A 24,824-nucleotide genomic window follows, 5' to 3' on the forward strand; every position below is an offset into this window, starting at 1 on the left:
ATATGCAGTAAAATAAAAACAGACCTTGTACTAAATTACCTATTTCCCTTCTTAGCTAGACTCCTGTATGTCTTGGGCATTAGCAAAAAAAATAATTTCTCCAATATTTCTCCAAAGGAAAAGTTGTCACATTTCAAAAGCCCCCAGATATGTTTGAGATGTGATTTTTTTTAAGGTATTCAATTACTGCAAAACTCAAGTTGTGAGACCCACAGATCACCTAGGGGAAATTATCCATTAACTTAAGGTGACTTAGGAACTTCCTATCTCTCAATCTACTCTTTAAGCATAGTGCTGAGTGCTGCTGTCTTTGGGACTGCTGTCACGGGATTTGACATGATGCTTGATTAGCAACTCTTATTTCAGGTAGGGTTTTTTCGGTTGGTTTCGTTTGTTTTGTTGTTTGGGTTGGCGAGGCTTTCACATGACAGCTCCTGTTTCTCTGCATTCCCTATTTTAAGTTTTCTCTTGCCTTGTTTTTCTTTCTTTATGAAAACCACACAACTACTGTAAGAGAAGATTTATAATAAACACATGTATGATCTACAGACATATAGAACAAGAAAGCAGAGCCATGCAAGAAGTTAATTCTGTGTGTCACAGATCGTCTTTCAGAGAGGAAGATAAGAGTTCCAAGTTTATAGTCCAAATTTATGCTGTTAAACCATGAACTCTAATCCACCTGGGGAAGACAAGTCATGATCTGCATTAGTATTTCCAATGAGACAGTTTTCTAAAGGAAAACACAATGTCAAATGAAAAAATTAATTGCACAAAAATATTTTAATCTTAAACCTCAACTAATTAATTACAACCCAGCTAAAGTGGTATTTGAAAAGGTGAAGACATCTGAAAAGTCCGTCATTTTTCCTCTGGAGAAAAGCACCACCTTTATAATCAAACCTAAAGATACTCTAAGGATCCACAAGCCAGCAAACGTCCTGTGGGAATTATCAATCCACTAACGAGCAGTTTTTTAGAAACACGACGAAGTCAAAGGCATCTCCACACAACAGCAAAAAACCACTAAAAAACCAAACCAAAACAAAAAAGCAAGCCACCTGTTAAAGCCATGAATAATTGTACAGCTTCAGCCGATATATAATACATCCTAGTCCTAATCTAGATCCTTAAATACCCTCTGGTACTAAAAATACATTAGAGGAACTGTACCTCCCAAGAGAACAGCTTGTAGAGAACTTTCTTTAGCTGCCTTTAAATTTTGTAATTTCCTTTTACATCCCAGCATAACCACAGTCTAGAAAATGTGGTTTGTGGGTCTGGATTAATTCCATGCGGTTCTCTGAGGAGAGACGATCCTTCTACCAGAGGGAGAAAAAAAATCCTTGGAGGGTTAGACAAATGTGACAGTTCCAAATGGCTGTGAGGCAGCTCACCTGCTTTTGCAGTAAAGTGCCCCAAGCCCCGATGAAATTGGCTTGTTCTTCATATTATAGTGCAAAAGAATCCTGCCTTTCTGTCTCTGAAGTTTTAAAATCATATTGTATTCCATATCTTTTTGTTTTCTCCTGAGAATTCAATGTCAAAGCATTTTTCCTGTCACGCTATTTAGTCTGCTAAACTTTATGTGGCATTTATCACAACAGTACTCCCTGTTTTTTATGCAAAAATCAAGCTGCTTCTAAGGAACTAACTCAGAGACATTTCACATGTTGCTTTAGAGGGAAAGGGAATTTAGAAATGGTAAGCATTGTTTTTACAGGTCACATGTAAATAAGTTGATTAAAAACCACAAATGTTTTGGTTTGTCTTGATGAAAAGAAGTAAAAAATAAAGCTTAACAGTCATGTTGAGATTTCATAAAGAGCAGCTACAAAATTGAAATGCTCTGCTTTGTTGGGGATTTGTGGAAATGTCCCAGAACCTAGGGAAATAACACAGAACTAAACTGGAAATATTATATTCAGACAGATGTGACTAAAAACGGTAATTTTTGTTGGATGTCTGCTAGCCTTACCTAACTGAAGTCCAGAATATGAGCTAGCTGATGTGTGTGCTGTTAATATTTAGGTGTCAGGAAAAATAAAAGATGGAGTGAGACAGTGGGGTTTAGTGATAAGAAATAGGAAAGACCATAAAGCAGGTCTACATCACCCAACGGAAAGCGCTGCAGAAATCATTAAACTAGCGCCAGGTAACAAGGGAGGCCTGCACTGTGCAGAGGTAACAATCCATCTCCCTCAAACACAAACCCAAAACAAACAAAAGCTTTCCCATTTCCTAGTTTCAATATATTCTATGGGTTTTGGTTTGCAGATTTGGAATTTTGGGCTTCTGAGAAAAGATATCTAGAATTTTATTACAATCTAATGTTTATACCAAACCAATACACTGAGTCCATACACTGGGAAGGGCTGATGTATCAACGTACTGAAACTGGGATTGTTGCAAGCACTGATATTTGGTAAAGGATTTTAAACATACTTACTTGAAATAAAAGAATATGCCAAGAGAAATCAGAAGTGAAGCAATTGAAAGGCCATGCCCAATGATGGCCAGGTAATACAAATTCAGAGCAGTCTGCAAAACAAGAAGGAAACCACCTGTGATGCACACAACTGTTGGTAACAAATATTGGTACACATCTCTTCTGCATATGAAATAACTACAATAGGATTAAGAAAAAAAACTATACAGACAATAATGAATCAAGTCTAGAATCCTGCAAATCGTTGTCTTACTAAAATCTCTCTGTAGGACACACAAGTGCTTCACTGAAACCATCACTAGAACTTACCTCTTATGAGTTCAAACACTAGGTTTCTAATATATGCTACCGGTTTTTCTGAGTATTTACATAAATCTGGCTATTTATGCTCCTGTACTGGGTGCATTCTTCTCTGATGCTTGATTCATCTATTAACACAACCCTTAAGCAAAATATGTGCTTCCTATATGAATTATTGTTTCTCTGTAGATGATCTTTTTTAATTACTTAAAGATACTGCCTTCAAAAGCAAGCTGTTAATTCTTAAACATTTAGTTCGCATTTGGAATTTAAAAAAGAACTTGGGAAAAAATTAAACCCAGTGAAAACTAAACTGCCTTGGTTAAATAGGCCTACAGCCACATTACAGAGTTATGAAAAAGCTCAGTAGATACAAAAGGTAAAAATGAGGAACTGTTAGGTTCAGATATGCAACAGGTTTTCATTAATTCTTTGAGTTAATAAATATATCAAGTTCTACTAGTAAACAACTCCCTGCTTTCAGTCTTGGAATCTGCTTCACAAAATTTCTCTTGTTCCTCTCTAAATGCAAGACTATTATTGTGCACATAAAGAAATGAAGATTTTTCAGGTTGAATCTTACAGTACGACAACAAAGCAGACCTATTTGGTTGCTCTATGAAAATGAAACAGAAATGCTCATGCACCCAAACTGTATGGGTCCTCTGAATTTATTATTCCACATTAAAAGACTAACTGCAGCTTGCTGCAGCTACTGACTTTTGAAATAATATCAAAAGACTGCAGGTAAAAGCTTTAAAAAGGCTGGCACAGGACAGTGGTACAGCAGGGGTTGCTGGTTACACACAGCAATGGGCAACACTCACATTCACTCTGCATTACCTAACCCCTGCAAAGCAAAGTGAAAAGATAATGCTGCTTAACAGAACACCACATAGAACAGCAGCAAGCAGCAAGGCTTTCTTCAGAGCTATTATTCCAGTTAAACAATAGCTTCTGATGCACAACAGAGTTGAAATGTGCTGGCAAAAGAGCCTGAGGGCAATGAGCTCTTTATTCATAAAGAAGGACTTGCATGGATCTGCTTCTGTCTCAGTAACATTCTCTCAGATTCCAGCCAAATATTAGCAAGAACCAATGAACTGCAGCATCTCTGTCATTAGCACGTCCATCAGTGTCTCAGGATTTGAGGAAAAGCAATACTCAAGTGCCTCATTATCACCTATGACCTCCTTTTCTTAGTCTGGTTTCTAGGTAAACACCCTAAAGCACTCTTGCAGCACCAATACAGGCAGTTAGGATCCCTAAGAGATGTCAGTATTCTTGGCTCAATCTCCTATTATTGATCTCTTTTTCCATGAGCTCCAAAAGCAATTTATGGCCTATCCTGACCTACATTTTATATTCCTAATTCTTTGGCATTAACAGTTTCAATTTACTACTTCTTACCACAGCTGAATGCTTCATAAACATAAAGAATACTAGGTGGAGGGGTGGCAAATATGCAGTTTTATTTATTATAACGTCACATATCACAGAGTATTTCACCAAGAAACAATTTAGAGGGTTACCAAATTTTTAAAATTTATTTTCCTTTTTTTTTAACCTGTGACTGGATTAGCATCTTCAGGATAATCTGAAGTCTATGAAAATATCATCTATACATATCATAGAATGGTCTGGGTTGGAAAGAACCTTCAAACCCCTCTGCAGTAAAGCAGGGACATCCTCAACTACATCAGGTTGCCTTGAGAGTCTCCACAGGGGTCTGTGTGTGCGTAGACTGGACCTTTGATATACAGAAAACAACTCTCTCAAAGTATTTTGCTTCCTGGCCTGTAGTAATTTTGGATGTCTGCAAAATTTCACTTCAACTGGAAATACATACTTTCCATTCATGTGACCAGCTTAACATCTCAGAAACTGAAGAAAATAGCACTTGGGAGCCAAGACACAAGACACACACAGGAAAAGGACCACAAGGAAAACCAACTCCTAAGACTTTGCATCATTTAACTCCCTTTGGCATCCAAAGATGCTGTGGTGCATCTACTCAACTACAGCTTGCCTATGCTCTTGTAAACCAAACCAAAACTATCTACTTTTCACACGGAGGAAAAAAAAAAAACATGAAAACAAACCCCCAAACATCTGAACTCTTGCATAAGGCTGCCTTTGAGATGTATTAATCCCAAGTAAAACTTTGGTTGTGCAGCTGCTGAAAATCTGTCATGATGAGTTAATTGGAAAAGCCCCTGTGCTCAGCATGCCTTCTGGAGATGTGCAAACTTCCTGCAGTTCTGCTGAACTTGGAGCTTACTTCAAAATCACACAGCAAAACATAAAGGCCTGCTCTTATAAGGCATACCAGTAGATGGTTGCCAGCAGATGACTGTGGATGACCTACAAGTACTTGTACCTACACATTTAAAACACTCATAAGCAAAACTGTAACCCCAGCAGGTAGCTTGGGGGTATTGAGTCTGTCTGGCACAATTCATCCTTTTCATTCAACAAGGTTTCTTACTGCATTGTGATATTGCACCAGTTCTGCTGCTGCTACTCCAGTTTTTAAATCTGTGAAGTTTTTCAGATCAGTTTCTTGACACTGTAGCGTGCATCACTCCTTTCTTACCTTCACTTTTTCATGTGTGTAGATATTACACTGGGTATAGTTCGTCCACGTCCTGTTGCTTTCTGGGTGTCTAAACCAATTTCCACTGGGATCACAAATCTTTGTAACTTTTTCTACAGTCAAATCAGATGGAAAGAAAAACAAAACAAAAAAGACAAACAAAAGAAAAACACAGACAGCACTGAAGTTCTGTTTTGTGATGTTGAGTATTTAATAAAGAAAGATTGGCAAACAAATGACAGCTTTATTAATATGACCAGAGAGACATTGCTTGTTACTATGAATTCTGAGAAACTAGAGGCCACTGCTTTTGCTTGGCAAGGGCAACTGATGATGTAGCTTTCTTAAGAAAACAAATAGATTTCCCTCCTCCAATCTAGTAAGTAACAAAATGTCTCCAGCTGACTGTTAGAAAACTACCAGATAAAATGACAAGAATATATAATGGTTTGGTTTACATCTAAAATCTAAACTGAAGTCAAACATGCTACCATTGTAAATTATGATTGGATAGGCAGGAAAACATTCATAGAGATGTTGCTCAAGGACCAAACTGGAAAATTTCTAGGACCACATAATTAGGTTCTACTGTCAAATAGAAAGAGGCATGAAAGGACCCTGGGAAATACCAAAGGCAGCAGAAGGAGACAAGAGTGGAAGTCTGTGACATTTGCCACTGCTCACAGATGCAAAGTTTATCATACAGAAACGGAAGAGATTCACTTGTGGGAGAAACTCTTCATGACTTCAATTGCTAAACCGAAATAAAAGAACAAAAAACATAATTTTGCTTGTCTGCCCAAGAGAAATGCTCATCTCTAAGATGAAAATAATTACCAATTTTTATTTCCTTAATCTATAGAGTCTCTCAAGGAGATATTTCCTAAAGGGAAATAAGTAACTTGCCCGTTTTCTATGTGATAAAGGGAAAATGCAAATGATGGGTTTGGAGTTACTGAAATTCTGGAGCATTAGTGACTTGAGTGGGGCATGAAACACCGAAAACCTCATTTTATTAAGAAAAATGTTGATGTAGAAGCCCAGCACACTTACCTGATGGGTTGAAATCCTGGAAGTAGTCAGGACAGCGCTGTACTGACACAGTTCCGGCAGCAACATCACTCCAGCACAACCAGCCATCCCACGTCCTGTTGCAATAAGGCCCTGCAAGCCAATGGAGAGCCAATAATAAAATGCCCCTTTTTTGTAGCAGTCTCTCCAAAGTAAGGTGTAAGACTGCAGAATGGATGTTTCTCACTTACAGCAATGAGTCAATATGCACATTGAGTCTTAAGCTCAATTTATTATGCTTTGGATGTATACCAAGCCTAGGCATATGCTTACTAGCTGACTGAAAACACCCTGGGCTGCTAGAAGCATCAGAAAGCCTGGCTGGGCAGCAGCTGCAGCTCCTCTGCATCAGGCAGAGCTGAGTCTGCAGCACTGTGAACAGACACTTCTCTAAGTGCTCCTGGGAGAGACGATCCTGAGTGTCCCTCAAGAGCCTGTTTCAGTGCCTCACTGCACTCACACAAACTTCACTATCTCAAATAAATCTCTCTTGAGAATGAGCTGGGGTTTCATAAACAAATCCTTCCCAAAAGACATCCAAAACAACTGACCCTCTCTACAGATTTCAAGATGTTTTTAGCATCTTCCTTCAGTTTTCTTTTAACAAAATCAATCATGCCCCCACCTCCAAGGCTGCATTTCTCAAACACCATGTAATTCTTTCTCTTCTTATCTGGGAATTTTCCAATTTGTCCAGATCCTTCTGAAGCTGTGATGTCTCAGGCTGGACATAAGTTTACAATGTAATACTCATATCCATTTCTGACCTCCAAACATTCAGTTCCTCCATAGAATCATTTCAGAAGAGAAAAAACTCATTGTAAAGGAATGTAATTACCTCTTCTTGCCTCAGCAGCATTTCAATGTCAACAGAAATTAAAAGTCAGAAAGAATAGACACAGTGACAGGTTAGAGTTACTGAGCTTAGCTCTGAATGAGTGATCAGAAAAAGCATTGCTGACACCAAAACAAGTCTCAGAGCAGGGAAATTATGTGTATGAAGATGCTTCGCATTTTTAAGGGCAGATGTGAGCAGGGAGAAAGAGGTTTTATAAAAGCATGTAATGAAATAAATTTCTTATCCAGGATATCTATTCAGACTAATGCTTTCTTATCCCATCAGAAAGAAAAGCTTTGTGTTACATCAGATGAGGTGCTATGGACAGGTAATAGAATGTATCACTTTATCTTCATGAATCCCAAAGTGATGTTTCTAAACAAATTGCACAAATACAGTTACAGCCCAAGACAGGAAATTTATGTGACTAATGGATCCTGAATTGCCAAAATTGTATCTGTTGGCCATTTGCCTTTGTAAAACCTTGTAAGAAAATAATCTCTACCTTCTTTCCTGTGAATAGGATCTTGCATAATTTTCTGGTAGCATTCATACTGTGCTGTCATGATTTTATTCCGTGTAACACTCAGCTGAGCGAAGTCCTCTGTCATATTCTGATGCCCTTCTGATGGAATAGCTGTGGAGAAGAACTAAGAGGAAAAGGGCTTCTTTTTAGCAAGTCTTGTACAAACTCCAACATAAACTTCTTAAATTAGTCTTTCAAACATGATATTTTAAATTCTGTTTTAACGAAGGAAAATGATCTTCAAATCTTATTACTGACAATATGATTGTGTGTTTTTCTGGTTGATTTAGTGATTCTTACTACTGAATCTTGATAACTATTCTCCTGAATGAGCCAGGGGAAGTAACAATCTGCAAGATCTGTAAAATAACAACGAAAAGATGCCTAGGAAGCACTGAGACAGTCACAAGTATATAAGCAGCTTTGGCAAAATCCAGTAAAGTATATCCAAGTCACATTCGTCTAGAAGGCATTTGACTCAGGCTCAAATTGATCCTTTATGAACAAAAGGGTTTCCATATACTGAATGCATTGAAACTTTTGGCTGTTTTAGAGCTATCTAGTTCCTCTCTAACCTTGTGAGACAAAGTCGACCCTCAGAACACAAAAGGTATTCAAAAGACATAGCATCCACTTTTACAGTTACTAAAAATAATAAAACAACAACTTCCAAAAAAGTTGCTAAGAACTTGAACCTTTTACATGCATTTTGAAAAGTTAAATATTTTATGGGAAGCTACCAAACTTGATGGCAAAACAAAGCTGCAGACTGAAATCCTGCACCACTGTCATGAGGGGTGAAACGAAAAGTTCTGAGGATGTCCTCTGAATCTAAGCTGCATGTCTCCACTCGTCCTGGGGTCTGCAGAGCAGAGCTCACATCTTGTCAGCTCTTACTGTAAAGTTCTCTGCTCAAGAAGGATATGCTGGGTTCAGCAAAGATAAGTATTATTTCCGTCATTTTACCACAGAATTAAAAGGAGAACAGAAGGTAGATAAAGATCCTGCTGTGCAGAAACTACTTTTGAACACAAAATTAGTTGTTCCTGCATTTCCACATTAGTAACACACTTGTTAAAATTAGAAATGATTTACAAAATTAAGACTCACCAAAGCAACCGATAAGAACAGCAAAAATGTGATCCACTGCTTTGTCATCTTTCTATCTGGGGCAGTGAATTTTATATTGTAGTTGAATGAACTCAAACTGAAATGGAAAAAAAGACAAAATTTAGTAATTTACAAAAGCTAAACCTGATAAAAGCTTTCATATTTTCTTTCTGAATGAAAACAAATCAGTGTAGGTCCTCCCAATTTCATTCATGCACAGTGATGCCATGTGAAAAAATGCATTCATACCCAGCAGCAGAGAGAGAGACCCCCCCCCAGCAGCAGAGAGACAGAGACCCCCCCCCAGCAGCAGAGAGAGAGAGACCCCCCCCCCAGCAGCAGAGAGAGAGAGACCCCCCCCCCAGCAGCAGAGAGAGAGAGACCCCCCCCCCAGCAGCAGAGAGAGAGAGACCCCCCCCCAGCAGCAGAGAGAGAGAGACCCCCCCCAGCAGCAGAGAGAGAGAGACCCCCCCCAGCAGCAGAGCTCTTCCTGCACTGCTGCCTCCACCACCTCACCTAACACAGACTCTCCAGAGGGTTTGTATCCTCAGTTAGCTCCTATCAGCTCTAACAGATCTCTAACATTAGCCCTGCACACTAGTTGACTCCTTGGTATCTCTGCCTCTGGGCACCCACAACAAACAGCAAAGGTTCCTGGAAAGCAGACTTAGACTTTCACACATATACACACACAATTATTTCCTGTTCTCTTCATACTGGCTGCTTTTTGATTTTGCCATTTCTGGAAGAACTGATCTAGTGAACAGCCACTTTATCTTGAAGTTACAACTTTGCAAGGATAACAAAGGCAATCCAAGCACTGTAGGCTGTAAACTAGTTACGGTATCTGTAGTAGCTATAAACTAGTTACGGTATCTGTAGTAGCTATAAACTAGTTACGGTATCTGTAGTAGCTATAAACTAGTTACGGTATCTGTAGTAGCTATAAACTAGTTACGGTATCTGTAGTAGCTATAAACTAGTTACGGTATCTGTAGTAGCTATAAACTAGTTACGGTATCTGTAGTAGCTATAAACTAGTTACGGTATCTGTAGTAGCTATAAACTAGTTACGGTATCTGTAGTAGCTATAAACTAGTTACGGTATCTGTAGTAGCTATAAACTAGTTACGGTATCTGTAGTAGCTATAAACTAGTTACGGTATCTGTAGTAGCTATAAACTAGTTACGGTATCTGTAGTAGCTATAAACTAGTTACGGTATCTGTAGTAGCTATAAACTAGTTACGGTATCTGTAGTAGCTATAAACTAGTTACGGTATCTGTAGTAGCTATAAACTAGTTACGGTATCTGTAGTTTGGGGAAGAACAGACCTAAACAAAGCTGCTATAATCCTTTTACAGTACAGACTATAATTAATTCCTGAAGCCTAAAATGCACCAAAAAAAAAATTACTAAGACCATCTATGAAGCATAACCATGCTGTGACAACTCACTCAAAAGAAAGGGAAGTAAGGGATTTCTCACATGGTACTTCACTGTGTCCTTAAGTATCTCAAGAAGGTCACAAAGCTGAGATAAGATATTCTCGCACACACATTTCAATTAAGTCCTTACAACTAAACCACCTTTCAAAACCTGAGTATTCCACTGTACTAGCATTACCAAAGCTATTATTAGCCAAAACAAAGGGGACCACATCTGAGTGAGTTTAGCTCCTTTGCACAGATTAATTCACTAACAATAACACCTTGCTACTTAAGATATAAAACTCATGTACCTCAAAGATCCCTCGTATAACTAGCTCAGAGCTCCCACTGCTATGGAACGAAGAGTGCCGTTGGGAACTTAGTGCCCACACAAACTTGCTTCCTGACCCAAGCCACATTCTCCCTCCGATCACACTTGCTCTTGCCTTTGGAAGGGTTTCTCATCCATCAGTCATATGCCCCGTCCTGACAAAAAACTGAGACTGCATTGGCCAGCAGAGGTAATTTTACAAAAAATCTCATCCTCTTGACACAATGGCAGTACAATAAAAGCAGTATTTTGTCGAATGTACCGACTACAAAGTACTGTTTATTGTACAGCTTGATGCAAAGACAAGAAGCGTGCTGTAAAATCGGTGCCTGTTGTGCCTGTTGAACCCAGGCTAAAGCTGCATCAGTAATCTTTCCTCTATTTTTACCACTGGCATGCAATCCTCTACCACTGATTGCTGGAAGCTGCACAGGTAAGTCAGCAAGACACTAAAATCCACATCTGATGAGAACTACGGTGAATAGGCAAATGCAAAGCCCGCTGTCTGTTAAATAAAGAAAACCCAAAGTAACAAAGGTGACTGAAAACAAAATACTAATAGAGATACCTAAATTAGCAGGCAATATGGTTTTACTTCTGCAGGATAATTGGGGGCAAGGGAGATGAATTCAACCCTCTCAGAAATTTCATTCACTTATGGTTGTGTTTGTTGACTTAGGATGGGAAAGAAAACACTGGCCGCCTAAGGGACTTGAAATTAACTACTTGGTTGCAAAGTAATTGAGTGTCCGAAGTATGCCAAAGCTCATCTACAGAGGGTTAAACTCCATAAATGATGTGCACAGGACAAGCAAAGAGATCAGTCAAGCAGAACACAGCACCCACAATTAAGGTAAGCTTTCTATATATGTGTACAAGAGTTCCAAATGGATTTTCTCTACAATAGTTGCAAAAATCCTTAGAGTAAAACAGATGCTGGGTGGCAAATTTGAAATGTTCGTATATTGCTCTCATTTAATCTTGCTTATGCGTATTTACTTAAAAGATGCAACACCAAGCAAACAAAGGCAGAATTTACCTGCTTTGATCCACAGTCCACTGTTTCTGTTTCACAGCATCAAAAGCCACTCCTTAGCTTGGTTTCTTTAATGATCCAAATCTTTTCACGTCTACTGGTTTTATAGACATTTCCTATCCATGATTCCAGTAACCACTGCTTAATTATTTACCTGGACCTGAGCAAAGCCTTGGACACTGTCCCACACAACATCCTGGTCTCCAAGTTGGTAAAGTCTGGTTTTGATGGATGGACCATTCAGTGGATAAAGAACTGGCTTGATGGCTGCACCCAAAAGAGTGGCTGTCAATGGGTCCATGTCCACGTGGACAAATGGAGTCCCTCAGGGATCAGTACTGGGACCAGTCTTGTTCAACATCTTTGTTGGCGACATGGACAGTGGCACTGAGTGCACCCTCAGCAAGTTTGCTGACGACACCAAACTGTGTGGTGCAGCAGACACGCTGGAGGGAAGGGATCCATCCAGAGGGACCTGGACACGCTGGAGAGGTGGACCTATGACAACCACAATACCAAATGCAAGGTCCTGCATCTGGGTCAGGGCAATCCCAAGCACCAATGCAGGCTGGGCACAGACTGGCATGAGAGTAGCCCTGAAGAAAAGGACTTGGGGTTGCTGAAGGATGAGAAGCTCAACAGGAGCCAGCAGTGTGCACTTGCAGCCTGGAAAGCCAATCACATCCTACTTTCAGACTTATATACAAAATGCAAGATGAAGGTCATTCAGATGTCTGTTTGGACTTCACAAAAGCACTTCTTGCATCATTACATGAATTCATTCACTCCACATTTATTCCAGTTAGCTTGGACAAGAACTTTCACAGTAACGTAGTCCACTGACTGAGGTAGCAAGCCAGTATTGCCAAGAAAGTCAGGCTGCTTTTATTAAACATCTGTTCTGATGAGATGCAAAACAAATACGATTCTCAGAAGGTTCTCTGCTTCTCAGAGATGGGAACTGTTAGATACACAAGGAAAATAAATAAATAATAAAAGGAACCCATTCTTAGGTTTCTTTAAATAATAATGCTTCCCAAGTTGTTCTGCTATTAAATATGTTTGACAATTTTAGTGTGAGGAACAGAACACAACTGTGCTGGATTGAGATGAATTTCAGTGCATTAAATGCTAGCCCAAGGGAAAAGATCGTGGAAGCTTAGACAGAATCCTCTGACTCTGTGACAGTGGGGATCTGAAGGACAGCCAGCAGGATCGTGATTTACATGATAAATATTGAATGGAACTAAGTCAGTGAACTCAACACTTGCAATCCTCTGGCTCAAATCATTTCCCAGTAAAAGGGAACATCAGTGGGAAGAGAATGGGGAATTGCAATGGCAAATCAGATCTTCAAAATCCCATTTTTATTTTCAGAGCACGTTGTGATAATTAGAAAAGATATGTATCTATATATTCATAGTTTTAAAATAGGAACAGGAACTGCCTGTTTTTCCTTTTCATTATGTTCTCTGTTATCCAAATTGATACTGCAAAGGCACATATCAATGTTTGCCACTGATAGCAGTGACATCTACTGAAGGAGGAGGAATTCAAAAGGAACCGCATGCTGAACTCAGTCAAAATAGTCACTGGTATAGCTTTAACCTTCTCATGCTCACATTTCTCTTCCTCCTGCTTTCTCTACCCAGCCATCCTGCCTCATCAACTGTTTCTGATTTTAACCTTTTCCCACCCTCCCAGGAATAAATGCCATCTTTGCTGTGCTCCAAACATTTCCCATTCCAAAACTACAGCAAAAGGGTTAAAAAAGTATTCATCAAGGAAAGGAATTTTTGGAACTTAAATCACCTGAACACATTTAGTACAGAAGACAAAACTCAGGCAGCTTCTACCTTAAGCAGTTGGTTCAGGTTGGAAGGGACTTTAAACATCATCTAATTCCAACCTCCTGCCATGGGCAGGAACACCTTTCACTAGACCAGGTTGCTCAAAGCCCCCTCCAACCTGGCCTTGAACACCTCCAGAGATGGTGCATCCACAAGCTCCCTGGGCAACCTGTTCCACTGTAAATTACATCTCTTTTAGCGTGCTACAATCACACAACGCTGAAGTTGAACATATGCAAACACAGATGTCTGGCCTTCCTGACTGAAAATGAGGATCAGAGCATTTTCCTGATCACCACCACAAGCCCCTTCTTGCTCCAGCACTCTCCAGTTTGGTTTCGTTTTCATCTCTCTCAGACATAGCTATACACGCTCTTTTGTTATTTGTGGTTCTTTTTAGAGGGAGGCATACAGCTCAAAGTATTTAAAACCCCAGGCAATGCTTGTTTGTTTCAGCCCAAAACTGGAAAATGTCAAACCCTTTTCAAGCGTCCCTAATTTGAATTGCTGTAATACACAGACAAAACCCAAGCCTAGTCTCAAATGGAACTACAAACATAGAGCCTTGATTTACACCTTCACTCACATAAACTTTCTGGGAAATACTCTGCCTGCAGAGGGGCAGAATCTCTTCCACTGAAATGGCTCTGAGCAATACTTGCTGAACGTTAACATACAGCAGATTCATCTAAACCTGAAAGTAGACTACAAAATTGCCACACTTAGGAGCAATGCAGGACAATTTGGAAATCTCCCTAATCAATTTTCTCACATCTGAGGAACCACTTCTGCCGCAATGTGGACCAACCTGCTCTGATGGTGTCACAGTGCATGTGTGGGATTTACTCCATCTTCCTAATACTTACAGTCAAGAAGGATCAAAAATAATAGCTATGGAACAAATCCACTGAAGTGTGGGCAGCACAGCTGCAGGAAACTAGAATTTCCTACCCACTGCCACTGTGAACTAAGACCATCAGCAGTTATAGACTCTTAAAACAGGCAAGACAGAAAATAAGAGTTTGATCCTCAGACCTTTTTTTCTGTTTAGAACTGTAAGCTCCTCACAGCTTCCAACAGGTTTCACTGCACTGTTCATTCAGTTAGTGACAGGGCTTGTTTTTTTCCAAATGTGTTCTCCTTCCCTTGAAGGAACACCACGTTACCCAAATACATCAGACCCATATGTTGCTGTTATTTTACAGTAAACAAGATTTCACTTACTAGGCTGGTTTGAAACACTGGTACAACTCAAATGTGATGCTTATGGAACTGCTGTAAGAGGACATTTCTATCCTCACTGCAGTTATTCTTCCAAATCCCTGCTGTGACCTCCTCTCTTCAACTCAGATGGGGCACATGTCAGACAGAAAAACAGAATAAACAGACAAAAGAACTCCTAATGTAATTTTCAACTCAGAGATAGTTGTGTGCACCACTAACTGGTAGCAAGCAGCACCATAAAGACAGGGCACTGCAAAAGAGCTTGTCTGAGAAATGCAGTGGCTTACAAAGGGATAAAAGGAGATCCCATCTTGCATGGCAGAATGCAGAGGCTCATAGGGTGCACCAAGATCTTCACAAGTGAAACAGCAATTAGGAAAAGAGATGCAGCATTCCACCACATAAAGTATTACAGGAAATAAACTCCAGGTTTATAAATAAGGAGTTTCCTTAGACATCTCATTCTCTGAACCCACAGCATTGCCCTCAGAGTGATCAATGCCACACTTTTCCCCAGGATTTTTCCCCAAGGGGCTGTTGTGGTACAACAGCGTTTGCTCTCTTCTTGAGGAGTCAATTAAAGAAAAAAGTTAGTGGCAAATCTCCATTTTACTGTTCTAACAACTTCATCATGCATTTAGGTGGTAGTTCAGAGAAAGCATTCACTGATTGTTTCTCAGCCACATGTTCTGCATCTTTCAAAGTCGCAGGTTAATTACAAGAAGAAAATGAGGTCTGGTTCATAAAGGTGTAAAAAATGTTCTCTATTAGCAAGCAGATCTTTTGGGGTTTATTGTTTTTGCATCACTCTAGTTGCTTGCCAGAGGCCTTGCAGAGAGTGAAGAACCAGCTGCAGATAAAATTGCACAGATTAAATAAGTCCTGTGCTTTGTCCCATTAATAGCTCTTGGCTTCTGTTCAGCCAAGTTTTGCCTCCTGCACCCAGCAGAAATTCTTAGCAGTAATTGACCACACTCTTGGCCAGTTCTAATAATACCTAAAATCCTAAGAAACTATCACAGAGAGATGGTGGTGCTAGTTTTTCCTGGGGAGGAGGAAACACTATTTTCTAACACTTCTGTCTGGTTCACAGGTTCGGATGAAGTTCACGGGTTTGTAAAGAATTTTGAGAAGAAAAACACAGTTAAAAAACAAACCAACCAACAACCAGAAGAAACCTCCCACAACAAAAGCCTCCACATGAGGGTCTGGAGGAGCAAACACCCACAGGGTTCTTCCCCTGGAATAAGCTGCAGTTTTTGCTCTTGGCAATATCACTCCTCTCCACATAGCTGACTGCAGAGCTAAGATGGTTTTGTGTCTTTGTCCACCGCATCAATGCTGGCTCTTTTCAACAGGACTTCCACTTACGAAAAAAGGTAAGAGTATTTCCTCCTTGCTTTTACACAGACTGGTCTGCTCTTGGCCTCTGTCCTTTCAACACCTTTCCTCTTAATTGTGAAGACTCTACTCCTCCTTCTCAAACATGATGAACTTTCTGTCAACTCAAAACCACATGAAACCAGCAGTAACAAATGCTGCAATTGCACGTGAAAGATAGGCAACGACTCAAATTACAATCCAGTAGGATTCTCTAGCTTTGCTAAATAAATGCTTCATATGAATGCTGAAAGCATCAAACCCATGTAAAATTCTTTAGGGTAAGTTAGAGACGCAATACTACATGCTTCCAAAATAATTTCACAGTGTTTCCCTGGGTAGAGTGTTTTCTGACTCAAATACTGGTTATTTTATCTTCTACACAGAAACCTCTATCAGAGCCTGAGAGTGTAATACACCATGACTTTGTCTTGGTTTACAGCGAGACAGATGGCTCTTTTACCTCTTCCAAAAGGACAAAAGAAAAATGCTCCTCCCACAGGAGTTCAAATGGAAGGGTTATTCACAACTATATACAACAGTACAAAGCATATAAAATACACCAAAATCCATAGTCTGAGCTTAACACAGAAGTTCATTAAGCCAAAGCTTTCACAAATCTCCCTTTAAACCAGGCCAACCAACCCAGGCTTTCATGCCCCTTCCCTACCAAGCCTCTCTAACCTCCATACCACACCACCGTGATGCAGATAAAAGTTCAGCTTGACAGCTCCAGGCTCCCATTAGGCCACTCTAGGCCTAATTAGCAGCATTACCAAGGCTGACCCTAGGCCTCACTGCCCCGCCAAGAGAGATAAAAGCCTGTGCATGCTTCCCCAGAGGAGGGAGGGAGGGACAAGGGAAGAAAACTGATTCTGCAGCCAGTTTTTATAGGGATGCAGGACTTATGCAAATGAAATACAACTTCTAGTCCACCGCCTGGACACTCTGGACCTCCTGGAGGTCTGCCCTTGGTGGTTCTTAAGAGCACACAGCCTCTGAACTACCACAGGCTTTCTTAGTTTTAACCTGTCATGATGGAGTGAGAGCTGGCAGCTTACATACCATCGTTAGTGCAGGAATCAGTTCCCCAGTAACATGATTCTGTGCATATTTCATCAAAACACAAAAAAACCTCAGGATAATATTTCCCCAATTACTTACATTTTTTAAATGATAGTATTTTTCACACTCTCTTATACAGTGATACTGATCACCAAAATGCTTCTCATGAGGAACTGGTTGTTAAATGAAGGCAGCTGAGATTCTAGCAATGCAAATCTTTACCACAGGCTGACAGGGCTTATTCTCAGAGATGCAGCTGGGACTTCCAACAGCTTATAGTTATTAGATTTTTCAGTGAGTACTATTTGACTATCATTCTTAAGCACTTGTTACTCTTCACTTTACAGCCTTAACCCTTTTCACCCCATAGTTCCAACCTAAACTGTTCCTTGGTGTCTAAAACCGAGCAAGATAGCTATATGTTGTTAGGAATGAGTCACCAAGTTCAGGTCAGTATCCTGTAAGCCAGGGCATTTCAACTCTCTAGTGCTCATACAAGTACAAAGAAACATTGAAGGAAAGCCGCTCTGCTGAACAGAGCCATCCATAAAAATGCTAGTGGCCACTATCAAACATCATGGAAATTACTAGCAGAAATGAAGATGATAGCAGAATAATGAAATATTAATTTCCATTCAGTGATTAAAATTATTTAGCACCAGCACTTCCCGGTTTTCTATCATATTAATTTCCTGCTAATGTCAAAATGTAGTTAAAAACCTATTCAGTAAACTTCCCTGAAATTTCTCTTCCTCCAAAGCAACTGCTATGCTGTGGCAACGATGTTCCAGTTGTTATTTCAAACACAAGGGGATTGCTCATGACATTCTCTCTTTTCCACAGATTTCACGCTATGAAAAAGTTGGAGAGCTCCCACATTCTTACGAGGTATACTTTAACGCCTCATTGCCCTTTGCCAATCCGTATTCTTTGTGTTCAACAACAAAAACACCCATAACTAAAACTGAAGCAAGATATTCACAGACATATGCAACTAACCTTCATGAGCCAACCCCCCAAATTCATAGGGATGCGTAACTGATGTGACTTCAAACTCAATTACACAGTATAGCAAGGCATCGCAAGTATGCCACTGGAGCTATCCAATCTTCCTGCCTGAGTCTAAATTCTGTTGCTTCATTCCAGATGCATATTAAAACCATTGAATGTCCTAAAGATTTTAAGAGAAGCTTTCAGGAAACACTGAAGGGTGTGGGGGCAGTCCTTAACTGAGTGCAGATACTGACTTTGCTTTGACTGAGGGAGAGAACAGAAGACCCTAATCACATGCTTAAATTTAGAGAAAAGTATTGCCCATCTTGCTTTCCTCAGCATGCGCCTCTTGATACTAATAACAGAAGTGTAACCTGCAAAAATAACCCCAAACCAACAGGAGTATATTTATCTAGATACAGTCACTTATGGATGACACTTTTAGTCATACGGTTTAACAGTAGGTAGAGTCCTGTGAGGAGCCAGGAGCTGGATTTGATGATCCTTATGGGTCCCTTCCAGCCTGAGATACTCTTTGATATATGTGAAAAATACACTGTATTCAAAGATTTTTTTCACTTCCAAACAAAATTGTAACTATTATGAACTAAACCAATGACAGCATGAATTTATCAACTAGACCTTAACACTTGTATAAATTGACTGTTCAGATATATTAAGGATTCTTTATATCCCACACACTGCTGCTTGAAGGCTGCAGAGAACTGCTGCTCTGTGTGTCCCTTCCAGTCAGTGTTTTTATTTGAATGTTTGATCCTATTTACCAAGTAATGGCCCAAAAGAGATCCAAAGGTTTCTTTGTGAAAGTGTTTACAGCATGAAGTCATTTTCTCAGCTGGCTGGGTTTTAAAAGTGTTTTGTTATTCCTTCATTGACACATGCTAATTTTACAAGAACAGCATTTCCACAGTTCACAGACTTTTCTCAAGTCAGAACATGGCAATGGGAATGGGAGAACAGGTTAACCAAAATGCATCAGAACTTGTTTTGTTCAGAGCTTACCACTCAAGCATTATCTCCCACTGGCCCCAACAGAGTCTGACAGTTGAGTGTATTCTACAGAACACACAGGTTTTATTTCAGATTCTTCCAGATTCACTTTTAGAAATGTGAATGTTCACACATAAATATACTCTCCTTCAGTTTTGAATAAATGTTTGCAGAGTTTCAAAATGTGATTTAAAAAAAAGGAAATTATTAATTTTTAGGTGATCATGCCACACCAGCAGCTCCAAGCAGGATGGGGTAGGAGCAGGTGGCCAGGAAAGGGAGCTGCTTCTGCCAGCACAAACATAGCACTGCTGCAACCACTGCATCAGAACTGGTGTCCTAACTTTGGGTTCACTATTGGTCAATGACTTGAGTAGAACTGATGAACCAAATATAAACTCTCCATGGAAATGTCAGAAGCACTACAGTCTTCATATTTTCTGTTGGATTTGTTTGTTTTTATTTTAGACATAATACAAAGAACTAAAGCACCCCCAAAGCAGTTTTCACTGGCAATGATTGTGGTCTGGGTGAGAATGAAACTTCAGATGGGAAGCTCATGCCAAATATTAATATTTTCTTTACTGGGATATGCATTTATTATTTCAATAACATTCAGGTAGACTTAAGGCAGCTTGAGAAAAATTTATCTTGGTTCTACTTATTCAAAACAAAATAAACCACTGGATACTTCAAAGCCTTTACCAGGTCAACCTAAGTCACCACAGTTCAGAACATTTCCTCTTAAATTTAAACTTTCACATGCCAGAAGTCAAAAGTGCAAGATCTGGAATATTTCACCTTTGGAAGATTAGACAATCCATTTTACCCTGTACGAAATTATCAAAACTACTAATCCATCCTGTAGCAAAAGCCAAGAATAAGCAGCAGCCAAAACCAACCTTTTGAATTCAAGGGCTCTGAAGCTTGTCTCCTTTGTTTTTAATTAGCCACAGATATTTCCCATCTTTCCTATGTTTTTTCATCTGTTACTTTCCTAAAATGGCATGTTAACAGCAAACATTTAAACCTGGGCTCATGTAGAGCATGCCAGCCATAAAGGAGTTTGTGAGACTCTATACAGTTAAAAACCAGAAGTAGTTAAAATTAATCTCAACAGTATAGAATGAAATTACCTTGCACATACATACTTTTAAGTCTATAGCTGCATACCAATATATATACATCTTTTTGAGACCAACACAGAAGTTTTGACTTCCAGGGGTCTATACTCAGTAAAGAGCAGCAAAGGCTTGTGAAGGACTTCTAATGGCAGAAAAGAATGATTGCACGTACTCAAAGGAGAGATTACAAGCAATGCCAATGGTTTTGTCCTTACATTTATAAGCAGAGCTTTTCCACACCTCTCATTCTCCTTACAGACTATCTGCAGAAATCATCTTACGGTAACCATAAATCAGGCAGAGTACCAAAAGGTTTTCCTGTCTTCTACCTACACCTCCTTGAAGTAAAGAGAGATATCTAAATACTGCTACAGACAAGATTATTTTACATCAACTTCATTTTCTGTCATCCTAATATTTATGTTGACAAATTAAGGAAAATACTACACATCAACGTCTCCAAATCTTCCAGATAGGAATTCCCTTCAGCTTCATCCACATCCACAAGAATATTGACATCAGCAGAACTGTGACATAGAGTGAAGGAGTGAAGAAACGCTTGTTTTGCTAGAGCTGCTGTCAGTTTAAAAATTAATTACAGAATAATAGCAATTAACTAATCAGTTTAGCAAAATAAGAAGTGAGATCATTTGAACGGGAAGCAAACTGCTACCAAGTGACTACACTTAACCTCTCTTAGGTATTTCCCTATACATTCCTGACTCTGATGGCATACATGGAGAACACAGATGTGGCACCAGTATAAACACGAGTCTCCAACTTTTCCTGTATACATACCCCCAAACGGCACTGACGACAGCTAAAGCCATATTCAACCAACTAGAATTGATGTGGTAAACTTGACCAATCATCTTATTTATATGGTAATCTCTACCAATTATCTTTGACAACGTGCCTTTTCTTTTCAAAGAATCATCTCTCTTCTCACAATATCACAGTATACCAGAGAATGGAAGGGACCTCAAGAGATCATCGGATCCAACCCCCCTGCTAAAGCAGGATTACTTAGGATAGTCTGCACAGGAATGCATCCAGGTGAGTTTTGAAAGTCCTCAGAGAAGGAGACACCACAACCTCCCTGGGAGCCTGTTCCAGTGCTCTGTCACCCTCACAGTAAAGAAGTTTCTCCTCATGTTGATGTGAAATCTTCTATATTTCAAGTTTTTACATGAGGACAAGCTTTAACTCTAACTATGGAGAGTATCTAAGAGGAAATCTTAGATTTCCTAACAGAAGGAACACTTTTGTATTCCTTTGACACTTGTGTGCTATTTCAGGTGGAAGAAATTTTACCCATCACTAAGAAATTGACCCTTTGCAAATTTGTCCATCGTCTCCTGCAAAGTCTGAATACTTTTTTGGAAACACCAGAGACTGCCAACAGCTGAGGAGCGGTCATGCCCAGGTCTAACTGACCATATATTCCAGCTGACATCCTATTGCACTTTCAATACTGTTAACCAAAAAGTGATTCTGTGCCACTGAGAAATTCTACTTGCAGAGCTTATGCTGTTGGGAAAGACGTTAGAAGTTTGAAACAGCAAAAGCAGTTGGTGGGTCTCTAACAATTCAACTGGCATGCAGTCTGCAAGCCACACACACATATGATGGTCAAGCACTGCATTATTTCACATCCTCTGAAGGAGAGCTCCAAGGATGACCGTTACTGGGATTCTGGAGTTCTTGCATAACCGCATTGCATCTGACAGTCTTTCCAGAATGCATTCCATCTGTTTCACAGAGCTGTGTAGCGACGCTGCAGTAGAATGAAATGTATCATTGTACATTATCATATAAAATCCTCTGCTCTTTGAGAGGCAGAGATTTTACAGACAGTGCCAGCTGCAATCTGTAGGAAGCAGAGTGAATGTTTCCATGAATTCAGTTAAAGATCATATGCTCTGGGTGTGGCCGTGGGAAAGACTAGTGTATCTTACACACAGTCCCCAAAGTCCAATTAGCGTTCCTTTAATTACAAACAGACTTTTCCATACCCTTTTGCAGTATTCCACCCTGACTTACCTGAATGCAAACCAAACTGAAGCTATGAACATTGAAGTATTCACTACATACATTAAAAATATTACATAAATTGGACACAAAACCTACTGCCTTGATAAACTCAAGTCTCACTTGGACAAGGTACTTCATGAGGATGAAACATTACATACCAAATGTAATAAAACATTACAAGCATTATAACTACATCAGAGGAATAAGAATCAGGCATAGCTATTCCTGTCATAAATTACATATAAATGGGTTTGATATCGCATTTACACATGTAAGGACATTATCTCCCTTCCAAATGTAAAAATAGTAGAAAGGCAGAAGGACAAGATGGAAAAATCTCAGTGAAAGCTCATCAAAATTACAAGCAACTGAAAATTTCCACTGCAAGCGTGGAAAATATTAGGTGGCTTTAATATAGGTGTTCATATTTTCTGCACACTCACATCCTGTGCTTATTTTCCTGGAGGAGTCAAAAAAACCTAATACAACAAAGCAGACCACAGAATTCTCAATCTGATTTCACACATTCAAATATCCCTAATCCATGGATCTAAATGCATGGATTTGATGGGAAGCTTTGATAAGGATAATGTCTACCAAAATTAAGTTCAAATACATTTTGTTGAGTTGGTAATTCTATAGACGAGCTTCTGCGGTACTCATAATTCACTGGTTTTGCTAGCTGACTTCAGTAGCTAAGCTTGGACATCAAACTATCAGGAATTATTTGTCTCAGACTGAGGTACTTATAGTCACTATGAAAAAATAATCTTCACATGCCTTTTTTTATCCATTCCTGCACCTTTTAACTTAGTAAGACACGTTACAAGATTCCTTCATTTCATGTACATGCATTTTAGTCAGAGTCTGGACTTGCACCCCTCAAGTGTTACTGTCTCAAAGCTGTATTTGTGTATCCTGTTCCACAGAGCATGCAAAACTTCAAATTCATCTCGCTGGGAAATTTTGTTCACAGCTGCTTGCTTGGCAGGGATTTGGTTGGCAGGGGCAGAGACAATTTTCCAAGGGATGGGGAAAACAGTACATAACTTTCATCATCAATGGCCTTGACATTGCTGGAGCCAGCGGAAACAACATCACCCAACCAATTCCATGTGAGGGAACCATGCAGAAACATATGAACAAAAAATCTCCTGCATTTACTTCTATCGAGAGAACTTATGCCAAGCTTCCTTGGGTGAAATCCACGTTTCTCCCACATTGGTTTCCTCTTGCTGCTGATTGAGCCAGACATTTGCTGAAACATGGCAGGTAACGAATGTGCTATTCTGAATTAATCAGCCTGTATGGGGGAAAAAGAATTCTGTTCTCTCCCGAAGCTCTAAGAACAGCTATCGTCACGTTTTTTTCCAAAGGAACTACCGAAGTGCTTTATTGGTGAGATACAAAAATGGGCCAAGAGCAGACACAAAAGGAGAACACTGACAGCTTTAGCTTACTGTCTCCCAGATATGAATTCAGCAACAAGTTGAGGAGCCGTTATCACTTGCAACATCCAGACTAAGTAAATTCATTCCCATGCTGTTGCTATCAGACAACTTCTAACTGTGAAGTCATTATCAGTCCTCAGGCTGCCTCATTACACTACTTTATAAGGTGATAGAGAAGAGAAATAAACTATTGATGAGTGTTTTTAAGGAACAGAAACTTCAAATCTGAAGCAGCTATCACCCAATCCCCACTCGGTTGGTTGTCTCTGAAGTTCAGACATTACAGGGAGAATGACCCAGAACAGCTGTTTAAAAATCAAACTACCAAACTGATGTGAAATTAGACTAATCCAAAGGTGGGAGCCAAATTAGCTACTGAAATTATCTAGTGCTATCAAATGTAGAATGATTACAGTATGAACAAAATGAGTTCAGTTCTAAAATTAGGAAACAACTCAAAAAATCCTCCAAGGTAGCTTTTCCTTTAAAGTCACAGAGAAGCACCGAGAAAACATTAAGGGAAGGCGTAAGGTAATTAAAAATACCAGTCCTGAATCAAAGAGTTGAGAGTCAGTTGCCATCTTCAGTAAAGGTTTTGTGAAAGAATTCTTAAGCCACGTCTGGCCTTTGAACCTAAGAAACATGAAGTAGCCTCTTCCTGTAGAGTGAAGTGAAGGTATTATCATTACCTGAAGTGACCTCCTACACAGAGCTTTAGCCCTTTCTAATCTCTTGCTATGTATTCCAAGCACTCACACTACAGACTGAACTTCATATAATAACACTGTGGATGTCATTTTTGTCAGCCACCTTAACAATGACTTGCATGATGTGCCTGAGGAACCAAATATACCTTTGATTTGTGTACCTCTTGCAACTTGCAGCTGCTAACTCGAGGATATCTACTTTGCAGGTAATTCAGTTTAATTAAACATTAGTGCTACAGCAGCTACCTGAACATACAGGCATTAATAAAGGTGACTTAAAAATACTCTATTTTAACAG

General features: G+C 39.6%; 1 protein-coding gene across 1 annotated transcript in view; it reads right to left on the reverse strand.

The window, feature by feature from the left end:
* The window catches only part of CALCRL (calcitonin receptor like receptor), a 65,643-nt gene that overhangs the window by 19,572 nt on the left and 21,247 nt on the right, over positions 1 to 24,824 (reverse strand). The window contains exons 2-6 of the mRNA XM_054381506.1: positions 8,891 to 8,987; positions 7,760 to 7,904; positions 6,399 to 6,509; positions 5,346 to 5,458; positions 2,450 to 2,541 (exon numbers count right to left, since the gene is read on the reverse strand). Of these exons, the coding sequence (XP_054237481.1) occupies positions 2,450 to 2,541; positions 5,346 to 5,458; positions 6,399 to 6,509; positions 7,760 to 7,904; positions 8,891 to 8,938 (509 nt within the window). The 5' untranslated portion in view covers positions 8,939 to 8,987. The remainder of the gene's footprint in view (positions 1 to 2,449; positions 2,542 to 5,345; positions 5,459 to 6,398; positions 6,510 to 7,759; positions 7,905 to 8,890; positions 8,988 to 24,824) is intronic.

Source organism: Indicator indicator, chromosome 5 (assembly GCF_027791375.1).
Source record: "Indicator indicator isolate 239-I01 chromosome 5, UM_Iind_1.1, whole genome shotgun sequence".
Lineage (NCBI taxonomy): Eukaryota > Metazoa > Chordata > Aves > Piciformes > Indicatoridae > Indicator > Indicator indicator.